The following is a 25,055-nucleotide window of genomic DNA, read 5'->3' as shown; positions in this document are numbered from 1 at the left end:
CCATTGCTCTAATTAATATTGCACACATTGTGAATCTTGGCAAATAAGTACTTCACTTTCAGTGTGATTCCTCTACTCTATAATAATAATCTGTTTGTATGAAGCTGTTAAAGTTAGTATCAGACACTGGCCATCAACTTAAAAAAAAATAGTTTTTAGCCCGCAATTTTTTGGGTTCCGTAGGTCTGTACACGAAGGGTGCCAACGGGACCCTATTACTAAGCCTCCGCTGTCCGTCCGTCCGTTTCTCTCTACCTGTCTGTCAGTGGGCTGTATCTATGTCATGAACCGAAATAGGTAGAGTAAGTAGATTTTCACAGAATGTGTATTTCTATTTCCGCTATAATAATAAAATACTTAATAAAAATATCAAAATGGCTGGCATGTAAATTTTTTTTTTTAAAGAATATTAGCCATATTAAATGACTAATATTCCCCTTTCCTCTCTAATTAAGCGTCAGGCTTGTGCTAGGAGTAGGTACGACAATAGTGCAACGGGCGGGATTTGAACCGTCGACCTTTCGGTTTTCAGTTCACTCCTATACCGGTTGAGCTATTGAGGCTCTAAATTACAAATAAATACGTACTAAAAAAAATATAATCTCTAACGATGGTACGGAAGCCTTCGTGTGCGACTCGCACCTGACCGGTTTTTAGGGTTCCGTACCTCAAAAGGATAAACGGAACCCTTATAGGATCACTTTGTTGTCTGTCTGTCTGTCTGTCGGTCCTACAGGGTACTTCCCGTTGACCTAGAATCAAGAAATTTGGCAGATAGGTAGGTCTTATATCAGACATTAGGAAAAAAACTGAAAACCGTGAATTTGTGGTCACATCACAAGAAAAAAATTAAAATGTGGTGATGAACAAATATTGCTATTTTCAACTTTCAAAGTAAGATTAGTATACCAAATGGGGTATCATATGAAAGGGCTTTACTTGTACATTCTAAAACAGATTTTTATTTATTTTTGAGCATAATCATTTTTGATTTATCGTGCAAAATTTCGATAAAATACGATTGTAGTATGGAACCCTCAGTGCGCGAGTCTGACTCGCACTTGGCCGGTTTTTTTATTTGAAATGATCCGTCTAGTCCGTAGTACATTGAGGTTGATTTAAAATAAAGCTTACGTTAGCGGGTAGGTCGAAAGTGTCCATATACCGCACGAGGCGCGTGCTGGGGTCCGTGCGGACCAGCTTGTCCTTGAGCATCCTCCACGGCAGCCCGAGATGTGTCGTCTCCTCCATAGCGTTGCACCAATCGCTGATTGAGATAAAACCTGACAACAATTAGTTTATTATTTACTCAATAGGTACTCATTACATGAGTCAAATAACCCTTTTTTAGGGTTCCATACCCGAAGGATTCAAAGTCGCTCAGCGAGCTATGGAGAGGGCTATGTTAGGAGTTTCCCTGAGGGATAAGATCCGAAATGAGGAGAACCAAGGTCACTGACATAGCCCAAACTATAAGCAAAGCTGAAGTGGCAGTGGGCAGGTCATGCCTGTCGTAGAGGCGATGGCCGTTGGAGCCGGAAAGTCCTTGAGTGGAGACCGCGGTTTTAGCAAGCGTAGTGTGGGACGCCCTCCAGCACGATGGACCGACGATATAAAGAGGCTGGCCGGAAGTGGCTGGATGAGGAAGGCTGAGGACTGGGTGTGGTGGCGCTCTTTAGGGAAGGCCTATGTCCAACAGTGGACGTCCACAGGCTGATGATGATGATGATGATGATGACCCAAAGGGTGCCAACGGGACCCTATAACAACCCTCCGTCGATCCGTCCTTATACCTGTCAGCGGGCTGCCTATCTCGTGAACCGTAATAGGTAGAGAGTTGAAATTATCACATATTGTGGCTAATTCCGTTGTACACAATTTCTAAACTAAACTAAAATGACACGTCTAAATCTATTGCTATCCCTTTCATAATGTTGCTTGCGGTAAAGGATAGCACTAGTTTTAGACCTGGTAATTTAGTTTAGTTTAGAGATTGTGTACAAGAGAATCGGCACCAATGTGTACCTATTTCTATTGCCGCTATAACAAAAAATAATAAAAAATCCAAAATGGCCAAAATGAAAATTAATAAAAATGAAAATGTGTTATTTCTCGTACAGAGGTAGTGGGCCCTTCGCGTGCGAGTCCAAATCGCACTTGGCAGATTTTTTAATATCATGTACCTACATATAACTTCTCTATGTCTTCCGTATATGTCTTTAGAAGGATATAAATTTTGCATGGCGCGTTGGGTAGATTATGTATATCTAATTGTTATATTTTTAATAAAAAAATTGAAATAAAATGTATTTAACAAATTAATTATGTAAGTACAATACTTCGAGGCTGGTATACATTCTGCGAAGTATCTTGTAGCTAATTAGTTAGCAGCAAATTGGTGCTAATTCGATTGTAAGGATACAACCTTTGTTAGATCCATATCAAAAGACTTGTCTTTACTAACTGATTGATCTATCAATGCAATTCTAACCTAAGGCTGAGTGCCTTAGTCATACCAAACTAAGAAAGGGTTTTTGGAAAATCCAGCCCAAAAGGGGGTTAAATAGGGTTTGAAAATATATTTGAAAGTTTATCATTTTTAAAGATATATGCATGAATGTGGACTTTCGGTTAAAAGTAAAGAAATACCTACGTGTCACATAATTTGTGGGACCCACCGATTTTCATAAATTCCACTTATAAGTGCGAAGCAGAGTCCACAGAGAACAGTGAAAAGGAAACCAGATACCTACCTACAGTAGGTACGCGGCAGAAAATAACGTATATCGACCTTTAGAAAAAGATACTTAGTGGTTTTGTAGAGCATTGTCTCTGTCGTTGAGACCGACAAAATGTGACATAGGTATGAGTGACAGAGACATCGCTCTACAAAGTCGATATCTCATTCTAAAGGCCGATGTGCGTTATTTTCTGCCGCTTAAGTTCGTAGACCAGTCAAGTTCGTTTAGTTCAGAGACTTAAGGCTGAAATCTATAGAGCCCACTTTGAATTTGTCTTAGGCTTAAGTTTGAGTTAAAATAAGACAGATTTATGAGAGATATACCTCTGTCTCGCTTTAACTATGTCTTAAGTCTAAGCAAAGTCAGAGTGCGCTATAGATCCCACCCTAAGTACAACCGAATTAGCACCACATAACTCCGAGGCGCTTGCCCAGGATCGAACCCCCGACCTCCCGAATGCTAACGTCTTAGCGACTTTCACCGCTCCTGTTCAGTTTAGGGATTCATGTATCTATAAAATATGTAGGAATCATTTATTTGTTATTTAATGACAATGACATTGTTCTCTTTTTATAAACTAAGAAAAGAGGTTTACATATGTCACACCTCCCTTCTTAAACAATAACTTCCCTTACTATCTTAACTATATAAATCATCGATGCCAAAACGTCTTGGCGGCCCTCGTTTACGAACAGACTCGCGAGGCGCCCTGTCCACCACAGCTAACTCGGGCTGCTGGCTAGTGCTGGGCTCAGGCGCCGCGCGACCGGGCGACCAGGAGCTCGTCTCCCCGCCGCTCTCCTGCGGCCCTTCCTCGGGTACCGAGCTCAACGCCACTGCCACCATCGCGCCCCTGGACCGTCCCGCTGCTGATGGTCTATCACCAGTTTCAATGTTAATTGAATTACCGATATTTGAATTAATTTCCGAACATTTTTTTATCTGATCGACATGTCTAAATATCTCAGTTCCATCTCCAGTACGCAGCTTATAATTTGTACTCCCGCTTCTTCCTATGACATCCCCGTTTAACCATTTATTGCCTGTTCCGTAGTTTCGGTACCACACCCTACTTCCGACCTCGAACGATCTCTCAACTCCTCCCGCCGCAAACTCTTGACGTGCCTGGGCAGATCGAACTATATCCTCCCGTTCCGGCTTTAGCTTATCCAAACGCGTGCGTAATGACCTGCCTTGTAACAGTTTGGCTGGGCTTTCTCCTGTCGTGCTATGCTCGGTATTCCGGTATAATAATAGAAAACGACATAACGCTGTGTCTACGTCTACCCCCTGTATAAGAGCTTTCTTTATTACTCTTTTACAAATCTTAACCGCATTTTCCGCAGCACCATTAGACGAAGGATGATACGGCGCTGAAAAAATTTGTTCAATCCCGTTCTGACTTAGAAAAGTTCCAAACTCCACGCTTTGAAACGAAGCAAAATTATCACTAACTAACTGCTTTGGAAGACCAAATCTAGCAAAAATATCTCTTAATTTATTAATTACAGTTTTCGCTGTGATGGAACCCATCTTTACCACCTCAATCCATTTGGAACTAGAATCGACTACCACCATATAAGTAACCCCCGCTATAGGTCCCAAGCAATCGATATGCAGTCTTGTCCACGGGCGACTCGGCCACGGCCACATGTGCGGTGCGTGCGCCGGCGGCGCGTCGGCCACTGCGGCGCAAACCTCGCACGCGCGGCACATCGCCTCCAACGCTTCATCTATTCCCGGAAACCATACGTAGCTCCTCGCTAATGCCTTAGTTTTAACTATCCCCATGTGCGAGTCATGAAGTTCCTTCAACACTTTATCTCGGCACTCAACGGGTATTATGACCCTATGACCCCACATGAGACATCCTAGTTCGCTATATAACTCCTTCCTACGATTGAAAAATGGCCGTAATTCTTTTATTTCTACCTCCGTGGGCCAACCGTCCCTAATGTAACTTAATACTCGTCCCATGATGGGATCTCGGCAAGTAAATTTTTTTAATTCTTTATAATCAAGTAATAAAGCTTCTGAAGCAAAATGTAAATACGTTTGCTCGGGACATTCGCTCATTTGAGATTCACTATTTTCTCTATGAGCTTGTATCATCCTTGACAAACAATCAGCTGTATTTTTATCAGTACTTACATATTCAATTGAAAAATCATATGCCGACAAAATTAACGCCCATCTCTGAAGCCTGCTAGCTGTCATGTTTGGAATACCTGACTCAGCCCCAAAAATGCTCACTAAAGGCTTGTGGTCCGTTCGTAATATAAATCGGCGCCCATACAGGTATTGGTGAAACTTTTTAACGGCAAAAATAATTGCAAGAGCCTCCTTTTGAATCTGACTATAATTTATTTCCGCTGCCGACAGCGATCGGGAGGCATAAGCGACCGGTCGCTCGCCCCCGCCGATGTCTGCGCCTCGCTGCGCTAACACCGCGCCTATCCCAAGCGCACTCGCATCACATGTCAATATAACCGGCTTATTTACATCGTAATGCGCTAAAACCGCAGAGCTCGCCAGTAATCTTTTAACCTTATTGAATGAATTCCTTTCTTCTATCCCCCAATACCAACTATGATTTTTCTTTAGTAAATTATATAATGGTGATAAATTACTACTTAAATTCCTGACAAAACGACCGTAAAAATTGACCATCCCTAAAAATGATCTTAATTCGGAAATATCTTTTGGCTCCGTTAAATTTAAAATAGGCTTGACTTTATCTGGGTCAACTCGAATACCTCTATCCTCTATTACATACCCTAAATAGGTTATTTGACTTTCGAAAAATGCACATTTTTCTTTTTTAATTTTAAAACCGCAATCCTTCAGCCTAGTAAGTACTCTCTTTAATGTATCCTTATGCTCATCAAGTGAAGAGTTTGCGATTAATATGTCATCTAAGAAAGTTACCACATTCGGAATATCTTTAAACAAATTTATCATTATCCTTTGAAATATGCCCGGACTTGAAGCTAACCCAAACACTAATCTATTGTAACGGAACAGACCCCGGTGAGTATTTATCACCGTAAATTCTTTTGACTTATTATCTAACTCGATCTGGTTATACGCTTGTGAAAGATCGATTTTACTGAAATACTGACAACCGTTCAAATTGGCCAGTAGATCTTCTATTTTAGGAACTGGATATTTATCAACCGATAAAAAACGATTCAACGTAGCCTTATAATCGGCACATACCCTAATGGCACCGTTAGGTTTGTTCACAATTACAAGCGGGGTGGCCCAGTCCGACGTGTCAACCGGTTCGATGACACCGGCGCGCAGCATCGCGTCCAGCTCGGCGTCCACGCGCTCCCGAAGCGCATAGGCGAGGGGGCGCGCACGACAGAACACGGGCACGGCGCCCTCCCGCACGTGCAGCGTGGCGCGCCCGCCCGTGTAGCGCCCGAGCCCGCCGTCGATTAACTCACTAAACCTGGAAAATATTTCCTCCACGTATCTATTCTTAACAAACTCCTGTACTCGCAAATTATTAATTTTGCACTTAGGCACGTCAATGTTTAATTCCGCTAACCATTGACGCCCTAATAATGACGTCGTCCCATTATCGATGACATATAAATCTAAAACCTTCATGCGATCTTTATACCTCACTTTAATTGAGATATACCCTAGAGGTTTAATTTTTGTGCCATCATAAAAAGTTAACGTTAACCGACACGATCTTAACGGTAGGTATTTGTACCTTTCAATATACGTCTGCTTGCTTATACATGACAATGCAGAACCAGTATCAATTTCCATAACCAAAGGCTTCTCGTCTAGTAATACTATTATGCTAACCGGCCTATAGTCCCTTAGCGACATCTGATAAACAGTTTCTTCTTCGTTGACGTCGTCCGAACCGACCGACTCCATCCAAGCCGGGTCTTCGTCCCGCCAGTGGTTCGTGCCCGCCGTGTTCGGGCCCCTCGATGCAATGCCCGCACCCTGATTTCTACGCTGTGCTCCTGCTCCCCAACGCATTCCGTAGCTGCGACCGCCGCGCCGCGATCGGTTATAGCCCCTGGCAGCATTTTGCCCTACAGATCCTACTCCTGGGTCATCAGGACATCGTCGTCGCAAATGCCCGATCCGTCGGCATCGGCTGCACTCAAAAAACTTATAAGGACAGTCATCTTTACCATGCCGCTGATCCCCGCATCGATCGCATGCACTAATTCGAAAACGATGTAATGATTTTGATGAAGTTCCGCTGACACTCGCAGCTGCTTCTCGTAGCGTCTCTCCCGTCTTCCCTGGTTCCGATTTTGGTCTGCTGATACCTATTCCGACTTCCACTGCAAGTGCGTTTTTCTCCGCGGCTTCGAATGTCGTAGCCAACCTGACTGCGCGATTAAAATCTAAAGTCTCTTCGGCAAAGAGTCTTTGACGAATGACTTCACTCTGTAAGCCGCACACTAACTGATCTCGCAAATTTTCGCTGAGATTATTTCCAAAATCACAAAAACGTGATAGTTCCTTCAGTTCTGCGACATATTGTGAGACCGAAGTTGATTCTTGCTGACGATACTGCCTAAATCGAAAACGCTCAGCCAATATTGATGGTTTTGGTTGTAAATGTTCTCCCACTATCTTCACTAACTCGGCAAAAGTTTTATCACCTGGTCTAACCGGGCTACAGAGGTTTACCATCAGCTCGTACGCCCTGTCCCCGACCATCGATATCATAGTAGGTACCCTTAAGGCCTCTTTCACATCGCCCACTATGAAATACATTTCCATCCGCTCGCAGTATGATGCCCAGTTCCCACTCACGACATCGAATTCCCCTAATTTCCTGGGAGAAACCATCTTCACTTTATTTTCCATCCAGTCGCCACTATAAAATATGTAGGAATCATTTATTTGTTATTTAATGACAATGACATTGTTCTCTTTTTATAAACTAAGAAAAGAGGTTTACATATGTCACAGTATCCATTATGAGAAATTCGGTGATGTGTAATAAATCAATATTTGTTCAGGATTGTCTTGAGGCATATCAATGTAAATGTGTAGGTATTTCAAGTAGGGTAAGCAGTTGAATACCTTTGAATTTACTTAATATCTTAATCGAAATTTGGGGTTGTAGGTATCTCATTCCACCCACGCGTTGATATTTCTCATACATATTAACAGGCGGAAAATTGGCACGGAAGACTTATCTAGTAAATTTTAGCCCTTGGTCTAAGGAGCAAGGGTTAACCTTAATACGTTTCGTAACCAAGTTCAGTTTACATAAATATAACATGATTCCGAAAAAGTTTTCTGATTTAGCATTGTATAAACAACATTAATTTTATTACCAGAACGCTAGCAAAATTTTAGCGTTATTGGGGCCGATTCTCTAGTACACAATCTCTAAACTAAACTAAATTAACAGGTCTAAATCTAGTGCTTTCCTTTTCCGCAAGCAACATTATGAAAGGGATAGCAATAGATTTAGACGTGATATTTTAGTTTAGTTTAGAGATTGTGTACAAAGGAATTAGCCACATTGTTATACTATCTAAACACAATCCAGTACCTACCAATAACCATTTGCCTTATTTTGTAGTTTTAGTGATTTAGTATTTTTCAAACCCTCAATGTATAGCGTGCTAAACTGGGGTAAATGCCCCAGCTACGACGCAGCATTGACTCTGAGTGGCCTACTTACGCAACGTTCATTGACCTCTAGCTTCAGTCAGTTTTTTTTCGCGTTTTTTCTTATGGTCTATCATTAATCATCAGTATTATCACTTGTCTTCGTTTTTGCTAGCCTTCTGGTTACAGAAGCTTAGCCTTCTTGTCCTATATTATTATGAAATAAATATTTCATTAACATTATCATGTCACTTAACCTAAACCTATGTGTATTAAAACCTAGAATTTAAAAATATCGCAGCGTCATTCGATTAACGAGCAGATTCTTACAGAAAAGCAAAATAAGTACTTGTTTCATCAAAATTGCTGATTCAGTGTATTTAGGATTAAGTACCTAGTACATTTAATTTATACCTATCTAAGATTAAGACCTACTCTGTTTTAACAACCACCGCCTTCTACAGATAAAAGATATTAATGGTTTTGGCTCTTGAACTTGGTAGGTAGGTAAGTTGTTTTCGCAATTCATAACGATTATTAATTAAGTTTACAATTCTACGTCTCAACTTTAGCTGTGCTTAACTTTTATTTGAAGTGCAATTAAAAATGTTAAAATGTAATTTCTGCAATATTCTTTCATTCTGAGAAAGAGCATAAAATAAAATGGCACTCAGTGCCTTTTACACGTCTAGGTACGATTCTCATTTTAATTGCTCCTTTCCTTTTAGACGTAATAGCAAGTGACCTAGTCCTCGTTAATTAGCCGTATTAATAGTAGAGGATATTCTGTGGTAGAGGTTGAGTAGTGATACCATGACATACCTATCCATAACTTTTTGTAATAGGTACGTATTGAAGAACATAATCAAATTTGAGTAACCGGGTGGGTATGATTGTCATTGATTACGGTGTTAAAACGGAGTACAATAATAGTTTTCCCTACATTCCTAGACGCAACGTATTGAAAGACGATATACCTACATAATATATTATACAAGGGCCTTACTACCACCGCTTAAAGTAGTAATCTATCCATATCCATATCCATACTAATATTATAAATGCGAAAGTGTGTCTGTCTGTCCGTCTGTCTGTCTGTCTGTCTGCTAGCTTTTCACGGCCTATCCTTTTGACCGACTTTTATGAAATTTGGTATAGAGATAGCTTGCATCCCGGGGAAGGACATAGGCTACTTTTGCTCCTGGAAAATTAAAGAGTTCCCACGGGATTTTTAAAAATGTAAATCCACGCGGACGAAGTCGTTTCTTACTTATTAGTGTCATACGCGTTACGCACATATTTAATAGCACATACCTACTTCCTCTCTCTTATGAGAGACAATAGCGAGTGAGTGCCGTCGAAAGGGCACACCGCCTTAGGTATTTTTCAGGCTACGCGACCCGTTGACCCCAGCCACGTATATCACGATACAACCACACAGTAGTTAGTAAAATATATTCAAGTAATACATACCGCTCTGATCCACATCCATACTTCGGAAAGTGGCTTCTAGAGTTCTACGCGCTGACATTATCTGGCTGTGCAGCTCCCTCATCGCAGACGACTCGACCAGTCCCACTCTCTGGCGGAACGTGAGGCGACGCGTGCGGGACACGGCTGCAGTGTACTGAACGAACTGACGGTCCAAGGAGTTCCCGCATAGTTTCAGGTACGCTCCTTTATTAGAACCCAGTTCGTAATAGTTTGACGCCGAAAATATTGTGATCACCTGAAAAACAAACATGTTAAAGATCTCCAGGTATAAAAATAATAAGTTTTTAAAGAATACTATATTTAAATCTATATTGTAATTTAAAGAAAAACCAATTTTTGAGTAAACGCTTTTTTGTACTAAAAAAATAATTGAAAGTTACTCGTGAAATTAAAATATTCTATGAGTTCAAAGATTATTATAATATACAATTAGGAAGTTCCTGTCATTGTTTTTTCTGAAAAGTACCCACTCCTGAAAATAAAGCAAATACCTAATCCAAACTGCCCATATGGGATCAGAGGGTTCCAATGTCAACCTCCTTCGTCAGTGACGTTAGGAAGATTATCATCCAAACGTGTCTGCAAAAGTTTAAGTTATTCGGACAATTGAAAATATTTCAAAATTCCTGAAATTCAAAAAAATACCGATTTCGACGGAATAACTACACACAAATTAGTCGACCTTATAAAAAAATCATTTATTTTAGACTACCTACACCTATAGTCCGCAACAGGTCGAGAATTGGGTATGAGGCAGGGGGATGCCCCTACACCCACACGTCTCCCGCACTCGCCCGCACCGGGTTAGCACGGGAGCTGAACTGGTGTGCAGTGCGTTCTGTCCCCGACTGCCATCTCAACTTGTCACGTACTATACCTACCTACCAATTAGTTTTATAACCTTACATGTTGCAATAAAGTTTCTTACATTCCCATTATGTAGTATTTCGTATCCTCCAGGTTTACACTCGTGGCTCCTGACAATGAAGCTCAGTTTATTCTTGCTGAGGAAGGTGGTAGTGACGTCGGGGCCGAAGTAGGTCCCAGCGCCGCGCAAGGCGTTGGCGACGCAACCACCCACAGTTTGAGGATCGGACCAGAGAATATCGAACACCTATAAAATAAATTCTTTTAACATTTTCTCTTTAATTTCTCAGGGTAACATTTGTTTGACCTTAAATTGTATAGGTATGACCAAAATTAAAATATTATAAATCTTTGTGATCTGTGAGTTTACTTGATCTTTTAATCATGTATCCACCACCGCCGACCAGACCGCCCGCGGGTTCAAACCGGTAGGCTTGCCTAACAATACGATTTCGTATTTTATTAATAAAAAAATCAACCTTCTCCCTAAGATATAAAAGTCTTTACAAATTTAAACTTTAGGAAAAACGAGTTGAGTAAGTTGAAATGAGTTGAATTACAGTCAAATAAAAAAAATCAAAGTTATCAAAACCTTCACAAATAAATTACGAACTAAAGAATTATTTTGAAATGTTTTACGTCAAGCCCTGGGAAGTTAACATAATTTCGAAATACAAAAGTTCTTTAGAAAAAGAAAATTGAAATCTTATGAATTCTGAAAAGCAAGTTACAGCAAAGTTAAAAAACTGTCAAGAGCGAGTTGGACTCGCACACGAAAGGTTCCGTACCATTGTATAAGAAACTAGCGACCCGTCCCGGCTTCGCACGGGTAGCTTATTACAATTTTCGTAAGGATTTAATTTAAAAAAAATATAGCCTATCAGGAATAATGTAGCTTTCTACTGGTGCAAGAATTTTTAAAATCGGTTCATTAGTTCCACAAACAAACTTAACGACATTACCTCTTTATAAAATAGTATGAGTATGATAACACTTTTTTTTCAAAAAATTATAGCCAGTGTCACTCGGGGCGTAAAGGACTCTAACGATACCCTATACATATATCCCCACATAGAAGTTATGGTGGAATAAAGAAACCCTGAAAATATTACACTCCATTTTTGGACAGTCGTGTAATAAAGTAAAATTTCTTAATCAAATAAGGTTTTTTGATGTTCAAAATACTAGTACATTATGTACTTAGCACGTTAATATGGTAGACGTACTCTTTCGTATTATGATAATTACAACGATTGTACCTAAAAAGTAATTAATAATTTTTTAACATCTGTTGCTGGGTTGCTGGCAATTTCAATAGGCCTGATTTCTTAAATCTGACATTTTGTAAGGGGTTTTTACAGATGATCTATATGCCAGCCCCATAGTTACAAACTAAATTAAAATCAAACTACATAGTTAAATTTAAAACTATAACAATTTGAGAGAATCACTAACTATACACTTTCATTGCCGAAATGCAGGCCTGAAATAGGCTACTTGACACTTTTTTTAAGTTGGTCTTAAATGGTTAATATTTGTCCTATTATATCAAAAAAATAAACACTATATTTTTTTGCGCCCTAAAAACCGTAAAACTTTAATTTAAAAATATTTTTTCTTAGACAGGTAAAAACACTGTCGGCCATGTTTGGCCGATAGATTATCTGTGCTCTGACGTCATGCATTTGTAAACAACAGCATAACCTCCCAAAGTTTAATAAACATGACTTCTATACTAGTTTACATGAAAAATATAGTAATTATCGTTATTGTATCATCCAAGAATGTAAAAAACGCATCGATAAAGACCACAGGAAAGTTGTGAATTAGAGTGCCCAGTGAAATAAATATACGTAACACGCAAAGACTTGCTTAAAGGGATCCTATATTATGACTAACGACTTCAACCCAAATTTATTTTTGCAAAGATCACTTTGTTGTAAGTCTTACTTAATAACTTATTCAATTTATAAAGAGAAAACGATATTTTTGTACGTTTACTATGAGTTTTTAGAAATATATAAAAACTAGCTTATGCTCGTGACTTCGCCCGCGTGGACTTCATAAACAAACCTCCATTTAACCCACTCAGGGGTGGAATTTCAAAAAATCCTTTCCTAGTGGATACCTTCTCTTTACCTACAAAGAACACACTCACCAAATTTCATGTATCTAGGACCAGCTGTTTAGATGTTTAGGCTGTGCGTTGATATATAAGTTAGTCAGGACTCTAAATTTTATATATATGGATACTACGTTAGTCCCCGCGTGACATAGGGATGACATTTCTTTGTTTACATATTTAATGACGTCACATCATGGCTGACAGCGTTTTCTGCGTTTCAAATAAAAATAAAAATTGTATTTTTTTAAATTGGATTTATATATCCATCCTGCGTTTTTAATAATTGTTATTGATATATTTCGTTGTCTTACGCAAAATACTATAATAAATAATCATTTGTTGGACGAAATTAGATATGAGTCAAGTAGCCTATTATTAAGCATATTATTCGTTCATTTGTAATAACACGTTTATACAAAGAAATGCTTTTAAAATAGATACGTTTACCTACCTTTTCCAAAAACAAAAGTAAATCTTGGATTTAATCCATTCACCAATAGCAGGAGTAGAAGAATAATGTTATATAAGTACCTTCTCCATATTTCGATACTCCGGACTTAGTTCCTTGGCCGTATTATAAAATCCACTTATGTATTTTTTGTTTACAGCTTCGTGCAATTACATTCTTTGAAATGGCTCTAAGAATTTTAATAGAAAAGTAAGAAAGAGTACTTTTTCCAGTACCTTCGCCCGTGTAGATGGTATATGGTAATTTAGAGTGCTATTAGTATTTCACGGCCAAATCAGTTCATTAATTGTGGTGAGTAACAAACATTCAAATAGGTACCTAAACTTTCAATTATTTGGACAAGATTACTATTGGTTAACTAGGTTCTAGAAAGCATCTTTTTTGAGCGAAAAAGGTTTTTCGCGCTAAATAATGTTCGGTCAGCGATGTAACGTCACGCATTCACTAAATAGAGGGATCGGGCAAAATTGGAGAGAGGACGTGCGGGCGTTGAAGAAGAAAATAGTTGTGATAACCTTCAAGCGCAATACAGTGCTCTAGAGTCTAGACTGTATAAAACTATGTTTTTGGTTACATGTGGGTAATCTAATCATAGAGGTATAGTACGCGACAGGTTGAGATGGCAATCGGAGTATGAGGCAGGGGGACGGACGCCCCGCACACCAGCACGTCATCCGCGCTCGCCCGCGCCGGGTTACCGCGGCGACTGTGTGCGGGGCGATCCCTCCCCGATTGCCATTTCGACCTGTCACCGACTTATTATATGAAAGTCTAAAAGCAAAGTTAATTAAGTAGACGACTCCGCAACAGTGCGTTTCATAAAGTTTCATCGCTCATCAAGCCTTCGTGACCGACCTGTATGATGTTTATCAGCGGAATGATAGTACTTAGTTCGACTAAAATTAAAGGGTCATGCACGCTGTCGTATATATATATGGTTTATTTTTTTTGATGAATTTTTGTTTGCCATATCCGACATATTGAATTTAACATAACTTCATATTGCCTACGACAGTCGGATCGCCAAGACAAACATAACAACGCCTCATTTATCGAAATCAAATTAATAGTTTGGCAATACATACGTAATTGCAAGGGCACCGATGAACCGATAAACATACATATGTAACTACTAATGACTATAAATTATTACACCCTTCCGGTAGTCGGGTAAAAATCGCACCGAGTTCGTGAGTTTCGATTATTATAGGACATTTTCCGATTATTATACGACCGTTTATTTCGTGCTACGTTCTATTTTCGCCAACTTTTATCGAACCGACTATTTTATCGACAGTCGGCGATAAGGGGTGAAACGTGCATAAAACCCGTCACTATGCAAATCAGGTTATACGTGACAAAACGCCCTTATCACACTACCTACATCGCGTGATCTAGAACATATAAGTAGTAAGTATAATCTAAAACGACACAGCTTTCATAGCATGAAATTACATTCATTATGCGTTGGAGCACTCTTCACTAAACTACAGCTCGGAGCTGCATTAATTAAGCTAGTTATCAAACTTTCTATTATACATAACATGCCTTTAAATTTAGCTAATACTGCAAATGAATTTAATTTAAAGTTGTGGGTCTCTTTGGTTATTAATCAGATACATACCTAATAGCTATTAAACTAATAGGTACTTTACGGTACAAACTAAAGCCTCCCGATTACAAAGTCTTAAGAACCGTACCTACGCTTTTAATGAAAATATCTGTAGATACCTACCTACAAATAGAACAGTATTCTGACTGATTGGCTGACAGACAACGCACAGCCTCAACCGAAAGATCTACTTAGAGATTTCAAAGAAGGACATTTTCCTTGAGAATCCCAGGGGGTGCACTAAGGATTAAGGAAGGATTTTGAGAAATTCCAACAGGATCTATGAACACGTAAATCCGCGCGGAGAAAGTCATAATCTATACTTATAATATACATAATATAATACATATACCAATCATAAGTCATAAGAAAGCTACGAAACAAAAGAATCCAAAATTGAAAAATGTTACATCTGCTTTCGCTGACTACATTTTGTTTATGCACTTTTAAAAAGCTCTTTGTAGTTATACGGTAAGCTATCTCAAAAGCTCGAAAGTGAGTGGTAAATTATATCTTAAAATCTGTCGAAATAAATGTTTTTATAGCGTAGAATACCTAATCTAAAGAACTATGAATAAAAAAGCAGCCACACATAAATAAATAATTAAGCACAAAATAATGAAGTTATTGATTACACTACAGCAAACTTTTTTCTACAAGGTCAGTGAGTTTTCCCTAAGACGTAAAAAGAATGGGTTTATCGTTGATAGAAAATCCATTAAAATCGGTTATTATGGATTCCTACTGGATGATAAGTACCCTAATAGGTAGACAAATATATGACATACTAGGTATATTAATTATTTCTTTCGGTCATGCTACAGATTTTAAAACACCGTCTATCATATTTATTTATACCTTCTCGGCGTCTGAAAGGCACGAAGTGTGTAATAGCCAACGACAAATTACGAAACTCCTCTGAATGGACGAAGTTTACAAGCTGTTATAGAACAATTTATCGAGTTACCTCTCCACCATCAAGTAAGTGAGTAAGTATATAGGTAAGTGTACTTATAGCCAACATATTATGTTGTATAATTTGTAGAATTTGAAAATAAATTTGCGGAAGTCCATGATGTACAAGGAAAGGAATCAAAAGCTTGGTTTGCTGTACCTATTCCGCTGAAACAAACAAATAGATGGTGTGTGTGAAAACGAGTGTGTTTTGGGGGATTTGTGTGGTGCTGCGTGGTGGTGGCGCGTATTGCTTGCTTGGTGACTCGCTCCGAACTGAGACCTCGCGTCCCATGGTTTGGTCGTTTATCAAAACAGCCATAAATGTTGGCAAATAGTTTTTTGAGGCAAAAATCAGGCAAGCCCTCGTTCTCTTTGACTTTATTAAATTTACCATGAATTTGCAAAGTAGGTAGGTATCTAACTACCTAAGTAACATTTTAAAATTACTGTTCTCTCTTTTAACAAGACACTTTATACTTAGCATATAGATAATATTTTACTCATTTTAACTTTATACTTACTACTAAATACATACTTCAACTTTACTAGTAGAGTTCACGTTTTCATAAAGTTCATAAATGGTTTCAGTAGCTACACTTTATTGAGTCACACTCCGGGGTCCGGGGCAATTGTATTATAGCGAGGTTAGCGTTAGACGAGATTGTTTCAGCCCCAGGATATAATATAACGATGTACGAGCAAAGACTTAATAATGGTGGTAGATTTTGATTAAAAAGTATGTACAGAGGTGTAATTTGAAACGACTAGTATGGTATGATTAGGTCGTAACAGAACGCTAAATCGCTGTGCTTTAGGCCGCGGTCACTTTGCAGCGTTTAACAGTTATATTTTCCGTATGTAAAAAGTACTCTGTGAGTTACATATAGTACGCGACACGTCGAGATGGATGGATGGTCTCCTCTGACATAATATTGTGGAAAACTTCTAATTATTCTACTGAATAAAATTATTCTGCTGAATATATTGCAGCAGCTCCAATCGGGGCGCTGCTGCTTCAATCTACGGAGGTACTGCAGCTGGAGACCTGAATCATACCTATAGAAGGTACACGACATGTCGAAATGGCAAACGGTGAGGGAACGCCTCGCACACCCGCACGGCGAATTGTTTGAATTTCGTACGAAAACGCAAAAGAGAGCACGGCCTTTCATAGTCATGGCCAAAGCTTTCACTAAACTAGCAAAACTAGCCAATTTACAATTTGTATATGTTCCAAATAATTTAATTTGTCGTAGGGCGAATCCTGCGCTATAAATCTTCAGGGTAGGTAGTGAATGTCGTCTTAAATGGATCCAGTTAAGCTCTAATTTTACTCAACACGATACAGGGCGAGAAATTGATGAAGGCGACCGCAGAACTACCTACAAGTAGGTATAATTTACCCGCGAGTAATCCCATAGCACCGGGCGACCGACGCGACCTAAGAAACAATGTCTGTACTTATATGAATGAAACAAGGTAATGAGTTCGGAACTTTCCCCAAGGATTACCTAATTTACTTATACGATTTTGGTTAAATTCGTAGTTCTGTGTTCCGGCTCCAAAGACTTGTTAGTTTAATTTGCGACAGCGTTTTCTAAAGTAACATGATGTTCTAAACTTCTAACTAAAACACTTACAAAGTCTAATTTTTATATTTTCTTCGGAGTAGTATTAGAAATCACATCATGCATTGCCAGACACTTATTATGGTGGCAACACCCTGCCGGACACATTTAAAGTTTAATAAATTATTAACGTTTAAGGGTGTCTGGCGGGGGTCATATTATGTTATCGCCCAATGCCACCATGATCCAAACAAACGTTCCTCCTAGTGTTGGGGACAATACGCAGAGAAACTTTCAGCTTTTATAAAATAAGGAAGGTCAGGTACGCGCTGGCTCTTTCTCTAAGACACATACACAGACTAGTACAAGACGTATTTCGGTGTGATAAAACTAAACAGGCTAAATAGTTGGTGCCTTCATCAATTTGCTGCCTCGTATCGCGATAAGGTAAATTAGGGCGTGATAAAATCTAGGCAAGCCAACGTCGTACGGTTAACACAGACCATTAGATGTTTTGATTAAATCGTACAGCGTGAACTAGTTGCGGTGACAACATAGTAGCTAAACAAAGTTGTGTTCGCTAATTTGTATGTATACCGGGGCATTAGCAAACTATTTTGTATTTTATGAAGTTACGAATAGGTACGTAATACCTACATAGTAAGCTTGTATAGTTTCCACGTGTATTTTATTGTGATAAAGTATAACAAACCTTGTAGTGCCTTCAATCAAGTAATAGGATTCCGGCACTCTAGCGGTGGTGAGAGTGGAATACTCTAAAAGGCACGTGATAAGCTTCCAAATAAGCAACAACCAGGCTAACAGCAAGATTTTTATTTTATTTATATTTTATCATCATTAATTTATTCATCACTATACTTATACACTATATTTTCGTGATGAGCTTACTAAGTATTCGAAAAATTAATTTAAAAAGGTTATTTTTGAACCAAATCACTCATTGTTATGCGAATATGTTTGTTTGTTGGTTGTCCTTCAATCACGTCACATCGGAGCAGCAGATCGACGTGATTTTTTGCATAGGTATAGTCAAAGACCTAGAGAGTGATATAGGCTACTTTTCAACCCTGAAAATGAGTTCCCACGGGATTTGTAAAACCTAAATCCACGCGGATGAAGTTGCGGGCATCAGCTATTAAATAATATAAGTTCTATTCATTGTCTCTCCGAGAACATATTTTTGGTAACAATAATGGTCTATTAAATTATTACGTTTTTCATGTAAAATAAATCATTTATTCGTTCACATTACAAAAATGGGACCAGTAAGAATGAAATAGGTACCTAGACATTATAATATTTTTTTTAATTTAGTTACCTACATCTAGCTATGATGACATTAATTGTATCTAAATAACTCATGAATAGTTAAGTACCTCGCATAAAGATTTTTAAATAACAATAATGCATCGCAAAAAATTAACAGACGTACAACTTTTTACCGCATTCAAGTAAGTGTTCATGGTAATTCCGTAACCTAGATTTAAATAGATGCATAGAGTACTGCAGTGTCCTCTCTGAAAGAGCAGTTTTTTTATTGCTGACAATAAAATTACATTATAAACCAGCATTGTTAGCGCTATGCTCACAAATTCTATTACACTTCGTAATATCTCCAGGGACTATAGAAACTTTGAAAGGCGTCAAATGATGTGAATACATTATGTAGATACCTACTCCATGTAGCTCTTTGCATAGAGATTTAAGTAGTTAGGTATACAATATCCATTTCATCTGTTTATCTACGAAACTGGGCTAATCCAGTTTCTGATCGCTTCCAAAAGTTGCATGAACGTTGAAGCAGATAATATTATCATGCTAAATGGAAAAGTAGGACAATTTGGTAGAGATCAGGTATATTATGACGTATCATATGGGTAATTCTATTAAATATGTCCAAATATGGACCTGACCGAGTATGCTTTAGCCTTTGTGCAACATAATAGCTAAATAAAATTTTAATTATTAAAACAGTTAACAAAGGTCTTACGACTGTGAGAAGAGTTTTTATTCGTATTCAGTAGAGACTAGAGACACAAGCAGGGAGGCTTCCTCAGCCTTGCCACAAACTTAATCCCTCGTCATATATTTTCATCGGCTTTTTTACGTGGTCAAAGAAGCCTCGGTCTAAACCGTGCATTTAATGGAGACGAACGAGCCGACGTAGACGTAGGTATCCATTTGAGCGTACTCAGATGTCTGAATTCAAGACTAGTGAAATTAATAGGTAGCTTCAGGGATCTGTCCGTTGAAATAAGACGTATATGGCATCCCTACTAACGAGAAGCGAGTCTGAGCAAACACAAATTAATACGATTAGAGAGGACAGCGTAGACTGATTTAGTCGTGTGTAGAAGGCAAATAAAATCCCCCGAGGATCTGTATTATTTTAATTCATTCAACATCAACGCTTGCGTGAAGATTGGATTAATTTACGGAAAGAACATTTTTACATACCTATACCTACCTACTTATATTATATTATATCTAAATAATATACATTTGACGTAACTTATACTTACCTATAAATTTCCAGATGTAAAACTTTGAATCACATAATATTATACTTATCTTACAAAACCCATGAAATGTTTGAAAAAATGACATTTTGTATTTCTTAGGCCCGCTTGCATCACAGAGCGGGGTTAAATTACATAACACCGGGCTTAGTATCAATGATTTTTGTGATCAAAATTTTAACTCTATGTTGTGTTGCACCAATGAAAATTAACACGGAGTTAGTTAACCCAGCATTTCTCTTTTTAAGGTTCGTAACATCTGTCGCAATGATATAACCCGACCAAATATGAATGAACGAAGTACAGTCTAACATCTACACGTCTCTTTTACACTACAACATGTGTTTTGTTTTTAGAAGACTTTCAAAGACGTTTCATTTTGGTCACCTAGGTGTTACGTGCCTGTCAATATTTTGACATTCAACTTCACTAACTCAGGTTAGCGATGGTTGGGTTAAATATTTAGAAAATTAACTCGAGGTTTACTCCTAACTTTTGATGGCGTAAGAAAAAATATTTATTAAACCATGTGTTAGCAGTTAACTCCGAGTTAAATAAGTTAACTCAAAAACACGCACGTGGGCCTAAGTATATTAGATTCACTTTTTTGACATATTAGTAATAGTACCTATTTCAAAAGAAAACTTTATTTTAGAAAAACCTGATGAAAAAATCCTTATAAAGTAATTTCCAACTTTGTCAGCAAAGCAACCTAAAACTGATGCAATTGCCGGGGAGGCTAGATGGTTTAATTAGAGCGCTCGTTACAAGGGCCGCAAATAAAACAGCAGGTTTGTGATGATCACTTTTAGTTCCAATGAGAATTATGTACCTACTATGATCTATTACATCACCAATCTTCGTCTTCTAATAGGAAAAGCTGATTGACTGATCTATCAAAGCACAGCTCAAACTACTGGACGGATCAGGCTGAAATTTGGCACGCAGATAGCTACTACGACGTAGGCATTGTCTTACGTTCGTTACGTACATCGTTACTACGAAAGGATTTTTGAAAATTCAATCCCTAAAGAGGTAAAACAGGGGTTTTTCTTTTTTTTTTTATTCAGATACAAGTTAGCCCTTGACTGCAATCTCACCTGGTGGTAAGTGATGATGCCGTCTAAGATGCTAGCGGGCTAACCTGGAAGGGGTATGGCAGTTTTTATTAAACCCATACCCCTTTGGTTTCTAGACGGCATCGTACCGGAACGCTAAATCGCTTGGCGGCACGGCTTTGCCGGTAGGGTGGTAACTAGCCACGGCCGAAGCCTCCCACCAGACCAGACCAGAAATTTAGAAATTATAAAATTCCAAACCCCTGCCAGGAATCGAACCCGGGACCTCCCACTATTAAGACAACAGCGCTCACCACTGCGCCAGGGAGGTCGTCAAAAAGGTTTGAAATTTGTGTAGTCCACGCGAACGAAGTCACGGGCATAAGCTAGTTTACTTATATGAAAACACATTTATATGAACACCCCCCCCACGTAGAATTTGTGTCGGGCGATAAGTTCTCGAGACAAATGTCCCGCAAAAACGGGGCTATGCGGCAAGCCGCAGTGTGCCGCATAGCCCTTAAATGTCCTTAAACGTTTTAGGTGTTTTTAAGTGTTACAGACTTCTGCATTTATAATTCATTCCAACTTTGCCTTCTCTTCTCCGCACTCATTTCAAAATAATTTTAACCATTCTTTTACAATATTAGAACTGTATTGACCTATAGTTTTACATAATAGATATACTAGTATGTACATATTTGGAACGTTAAAACAAAATTGCACGTAAATGGACACGTAAATATTTAGTTCTTTAAAATTACAAGATCCAAAAAATACTTAAACAAGGGCAAAGACTATTTGTCACTACGCAACGTGACGGCTGACTGTAGAATCAAAACTCCCCAATGGCTCCTTTGAAACAGAACTCTAACAAATCACCAATAGGCACGTAACAAGCCGAACCGAAACGACGAATACTTACTTCCTTTATAACCAACTTTATTGAGTTACTAAACTGTAACTTCCTAAAACAACGTAGCGCTGTGTAGCTAACAGCTTTTACGACTTTAAGCTCCAATAAATGAACGCACATTTTCCTTAGGAAAAATTGGCAGTCAGTGGGGACTGGCGACCGAAGTGAAAACTATAGACTACAACTACCACTACCTGTTTTATAAATGCGAAAGTGTGTTTGTATGTTGGTTTGTCCTTCAATCACGAGCGTGTGCGTGTCAGACTCGTACTTGACCAATTTTTATATACCTACTAGATCTAAGATCTGTTGTGGTTGCTCTACCCACGCCAAACGCATCAATTTTATTTTCAAAGTTAGTTACGAAGACAAATACTTACATTTCCTTACTAAAACCTAAAGTTCTATTTATCTAGCTATCTACTACTATCTAGTCAAATACCGGATTATTTTACTCTCTAACTGATTTAGTAATCTATGGAACTTTGATAACGAAAAAATAGAAATTGTGTCTCTAAGGAATTACCGATTAGTTCTAATCTATGAATATTTTATTAACAGCCGTATTCAGTTATTTATTCTAAGACGGAAAAAAATACTGTAACTTCAGTAACGGAAAAAAAAACCGGCTAAGTGCAAGTCAGACTCGCGCACCGAGGGTTCCGTATTACTGTCGTATTTTCTCGACATTTTGCACGATAAATCAAAAACTATTATGCATAAAAATATGTTTTGGACTATACAGGTAAAGCTCTTTCATATGATACCCCACTTGGTGTAGAAATTTTACATTTAAAGTTGAAAATTCTAATTATTTGTAATAAACATATTTTATTTTTTGGTGGGGTAACCACAAATTCGCGGTTTTCAGATTTTTCTAATATGTGCGCTATAAGACCTACTACCTACCTGCCAAATTTCGTGACTCTTAAGTCAACCGGAAGTACACTTTAGGTTCCTTGACAGACACAACAGACAGACATACAGACAGACAAAGTGATCCCTCCTTTTCAGGTACGGAAGCTTAAAAAGGACATGGTACGCTCGATGAGAACCAAGCAAATGAAGTATTTTATTGTATTATATTTAAAATAGCCCTCATATCACGGAACAAAAAAAACAGTGGAAGCGCTAAGTAGGCGTGGCACGCGTGCCACAATTAAGCGTAGTTACGTAAAACTGATCCCAGTCGCGTTCTAACATCGCGTGGAGTTGGTAGTCTCGCGACAAATTCATATTGCCCTAGCAATGTTACTGTTCCGTTTTGGAGTGTAAAAATGATAGTAGGAGAAAAAATCTTAAAAATGGAGGTGTTTCGTATCATCGGTAAGTACGATTTTCATTGTTTTCTATAAAATCTTAATTTATTTCAATTTACTAATATTTAATAGAACGGTTAGTCAAAATCAACCTTAAACAATTAAGATAAAGTTTATTTTGGATTGATTCTATTCCGAAAGTACTTCGCTTCGTGTTCGCTACTCAAATAGTGATGTGGCCAAGTAGAATATTGAATTTATCGATTGATATCGATACAAGGATATAAATAAATAGTAACGCAATAATTATAATTTATTAATGAGTGAGACGTTGCATTGATCACTAAATAGACATCAGTAGTTCCTCTAACCTTCATTTAAAATATTTTTAGGTTTCCCAAAGATGCAAGCATCAAAGAGAAATGGATAGATGCAACGGGTAGAGTTAATTGGATGCCAACCAAATCAAGCATGATATGCTCTGAACATTTTTTTAGAAGTCGATTTTATAATATCAAATAAAGGATATAGATAATATACGAAACCTACTGCGCTTCCATCAATGAAAATCGTTAAGTCTTTTAATCAAATAACCTTGTTTTATTTTATTACTTTCAGTAAGTATTGAAAATACTTGATATTATAATACAAAACAACACACCTCTTAGTTATATTTTTGTATGAAGATTGACTGACTAAATATCAAATTTAATTCATAAACACACTAATTAATTTTTCTCCTATTCATTTTTATATAGGTACTAGATGATGCCCGCGACTTCGCGTGGATTTAGGTTTTTAAAAATCCTGTGGGAACTTTTCAACTTCCTATGTCCTTTCCCGGGATGCAAGCTATCTCTGTACCAAATTTCATCAAAAACGGTTGATCGGTTGAGCCGTGAAAAGCTAGCAGACAGACAGACAGACAGACACACTTTCGCATTTATAATATTAGTACGGATTTATTCTCAAAATTTAATTTTGGTTTCAGCCACAAAATGATAAATGTGGTCACTCCAGGTTCTTCAAAAAGACAAAGTGATTCGGAGATTCCTGCGTCTAATCACGTTACCGATTTGATGAAGGCAATAGTCGAAAAATATATACATAAATGTTCGCATACACCATTTATTAAAATTAAAAATAAGACTTTCGAAACGCCAGTTTCTTAACAAATATGTTTTATTTCAAGGGCAATAAATAAAATTTATCTATTTTCATACGTTGCAGTATTTATTGTGCATACTTGTAAAAGGCATGCATACATACCAGCACTTTTATTCAATTTTATAATTACCTTTTTTAATTTTATTTTTGCGAATGAACAAAATAACGAGTATCTATCGATATCGATAGGTAATTCATTGAGCTACGTGGTGCAGCCTTAACTGAGGAGGAAAAAAAATCGACCGATCACGCAAATGTCAACCATATGTTTAAAGTAATTAAGTTTATAATTGCTACTACTTAGAATACCGCCATCTATGGTCAAGTAGCGGAATTAATTGGACAATTGAATCTAGTGTGACGTGAGTGTGACTATAGCTCGTAAATACGTTCTTCCGCTAAAGCAAAATAAATCTTATTTCTAGATCGTCAGGGTTTATTTCCAAATCTGTGACGTAGGCTAGTTTTGACTAAACTTAAACGACAAATCAAATGATTTGTTTCTTTGTAGTGCAATATATGACTATCGGTATATTTGTATGAGTTTGGCGACAGCGGTTCCTATAGTAATTTTGGTGAATTGCACTTCCACTGTTCTTTCTGTTCCGTGCCTCATATGCTAAAGCTAGTGAGCAGCTGCTGTAGTAAGAGAAAAATTTTCTTTGCCAAACT

The 25,055-nt window shown here is 38.0% G+C and overlaps 1 protein-coding gene and 1 long non-coding RNA gene across 2 annotated transcripts in view; one reads left to right on the top strand and one right to left on the bottom strand.

Annotated features, from left to right (window-relative positions):
- The window catches only part of rdgC (retinal degeneration C), an 84,841-nt gene that overhangs the window by 5,216 nt on the left and 54,570 nt on the right, over positions 1 to 25,055 (bottom strand). The window contains exons 11-13 of the mRNA XM_034969338.2: positions 10,774 to 10,959; positions 9,825 to 10,080; positions 1,135 to 1,283 (exon numbers count right to left, since the gene is read on the bottom strand). Of these exons, the coding sequence (XP_034825229.1) occupies positions 1,135 to 1,283; positions 9,825 to 10,080; positions 10,774 to 10,959 (591 nt within the window). The remainder of the gene's footprint in view (positions 1 to 1,134; positions 1,284 to 9,824; positions 10,081 to 10,773; positions 10,960 to 25,055) is intronic.
- LOC138402429 (uncharacterized) lies at positions 23,102 to 24,438 on the top strand. Its single transcript, XR_011236808.1, has 3 exons — positions 23,102 to 23,283; positions 23,609 to 23,833; positions 24,208 to 24,438. It is a non-coding gene; the product is annotated as an uncharacterized lncRNA (long non-coding RNA).

Source organism: Maniola hyperantus, chromosome 6 (genome assembly GCF_902806685.2).
Source record: "Maniola hyperantus chromosome 6, iAphHyp1.2, whole genome shotgun sequence".
Taxonomy (NCBI): Eukaryota; Metazoa; Arthropoda; class Insecta; order Lepidoptera; family Nymphalidae; genus Maniola; species Maniola hyperantus.
This window is presented reverse-complemented; position numbering and strand designations above follow the sequence as displayed.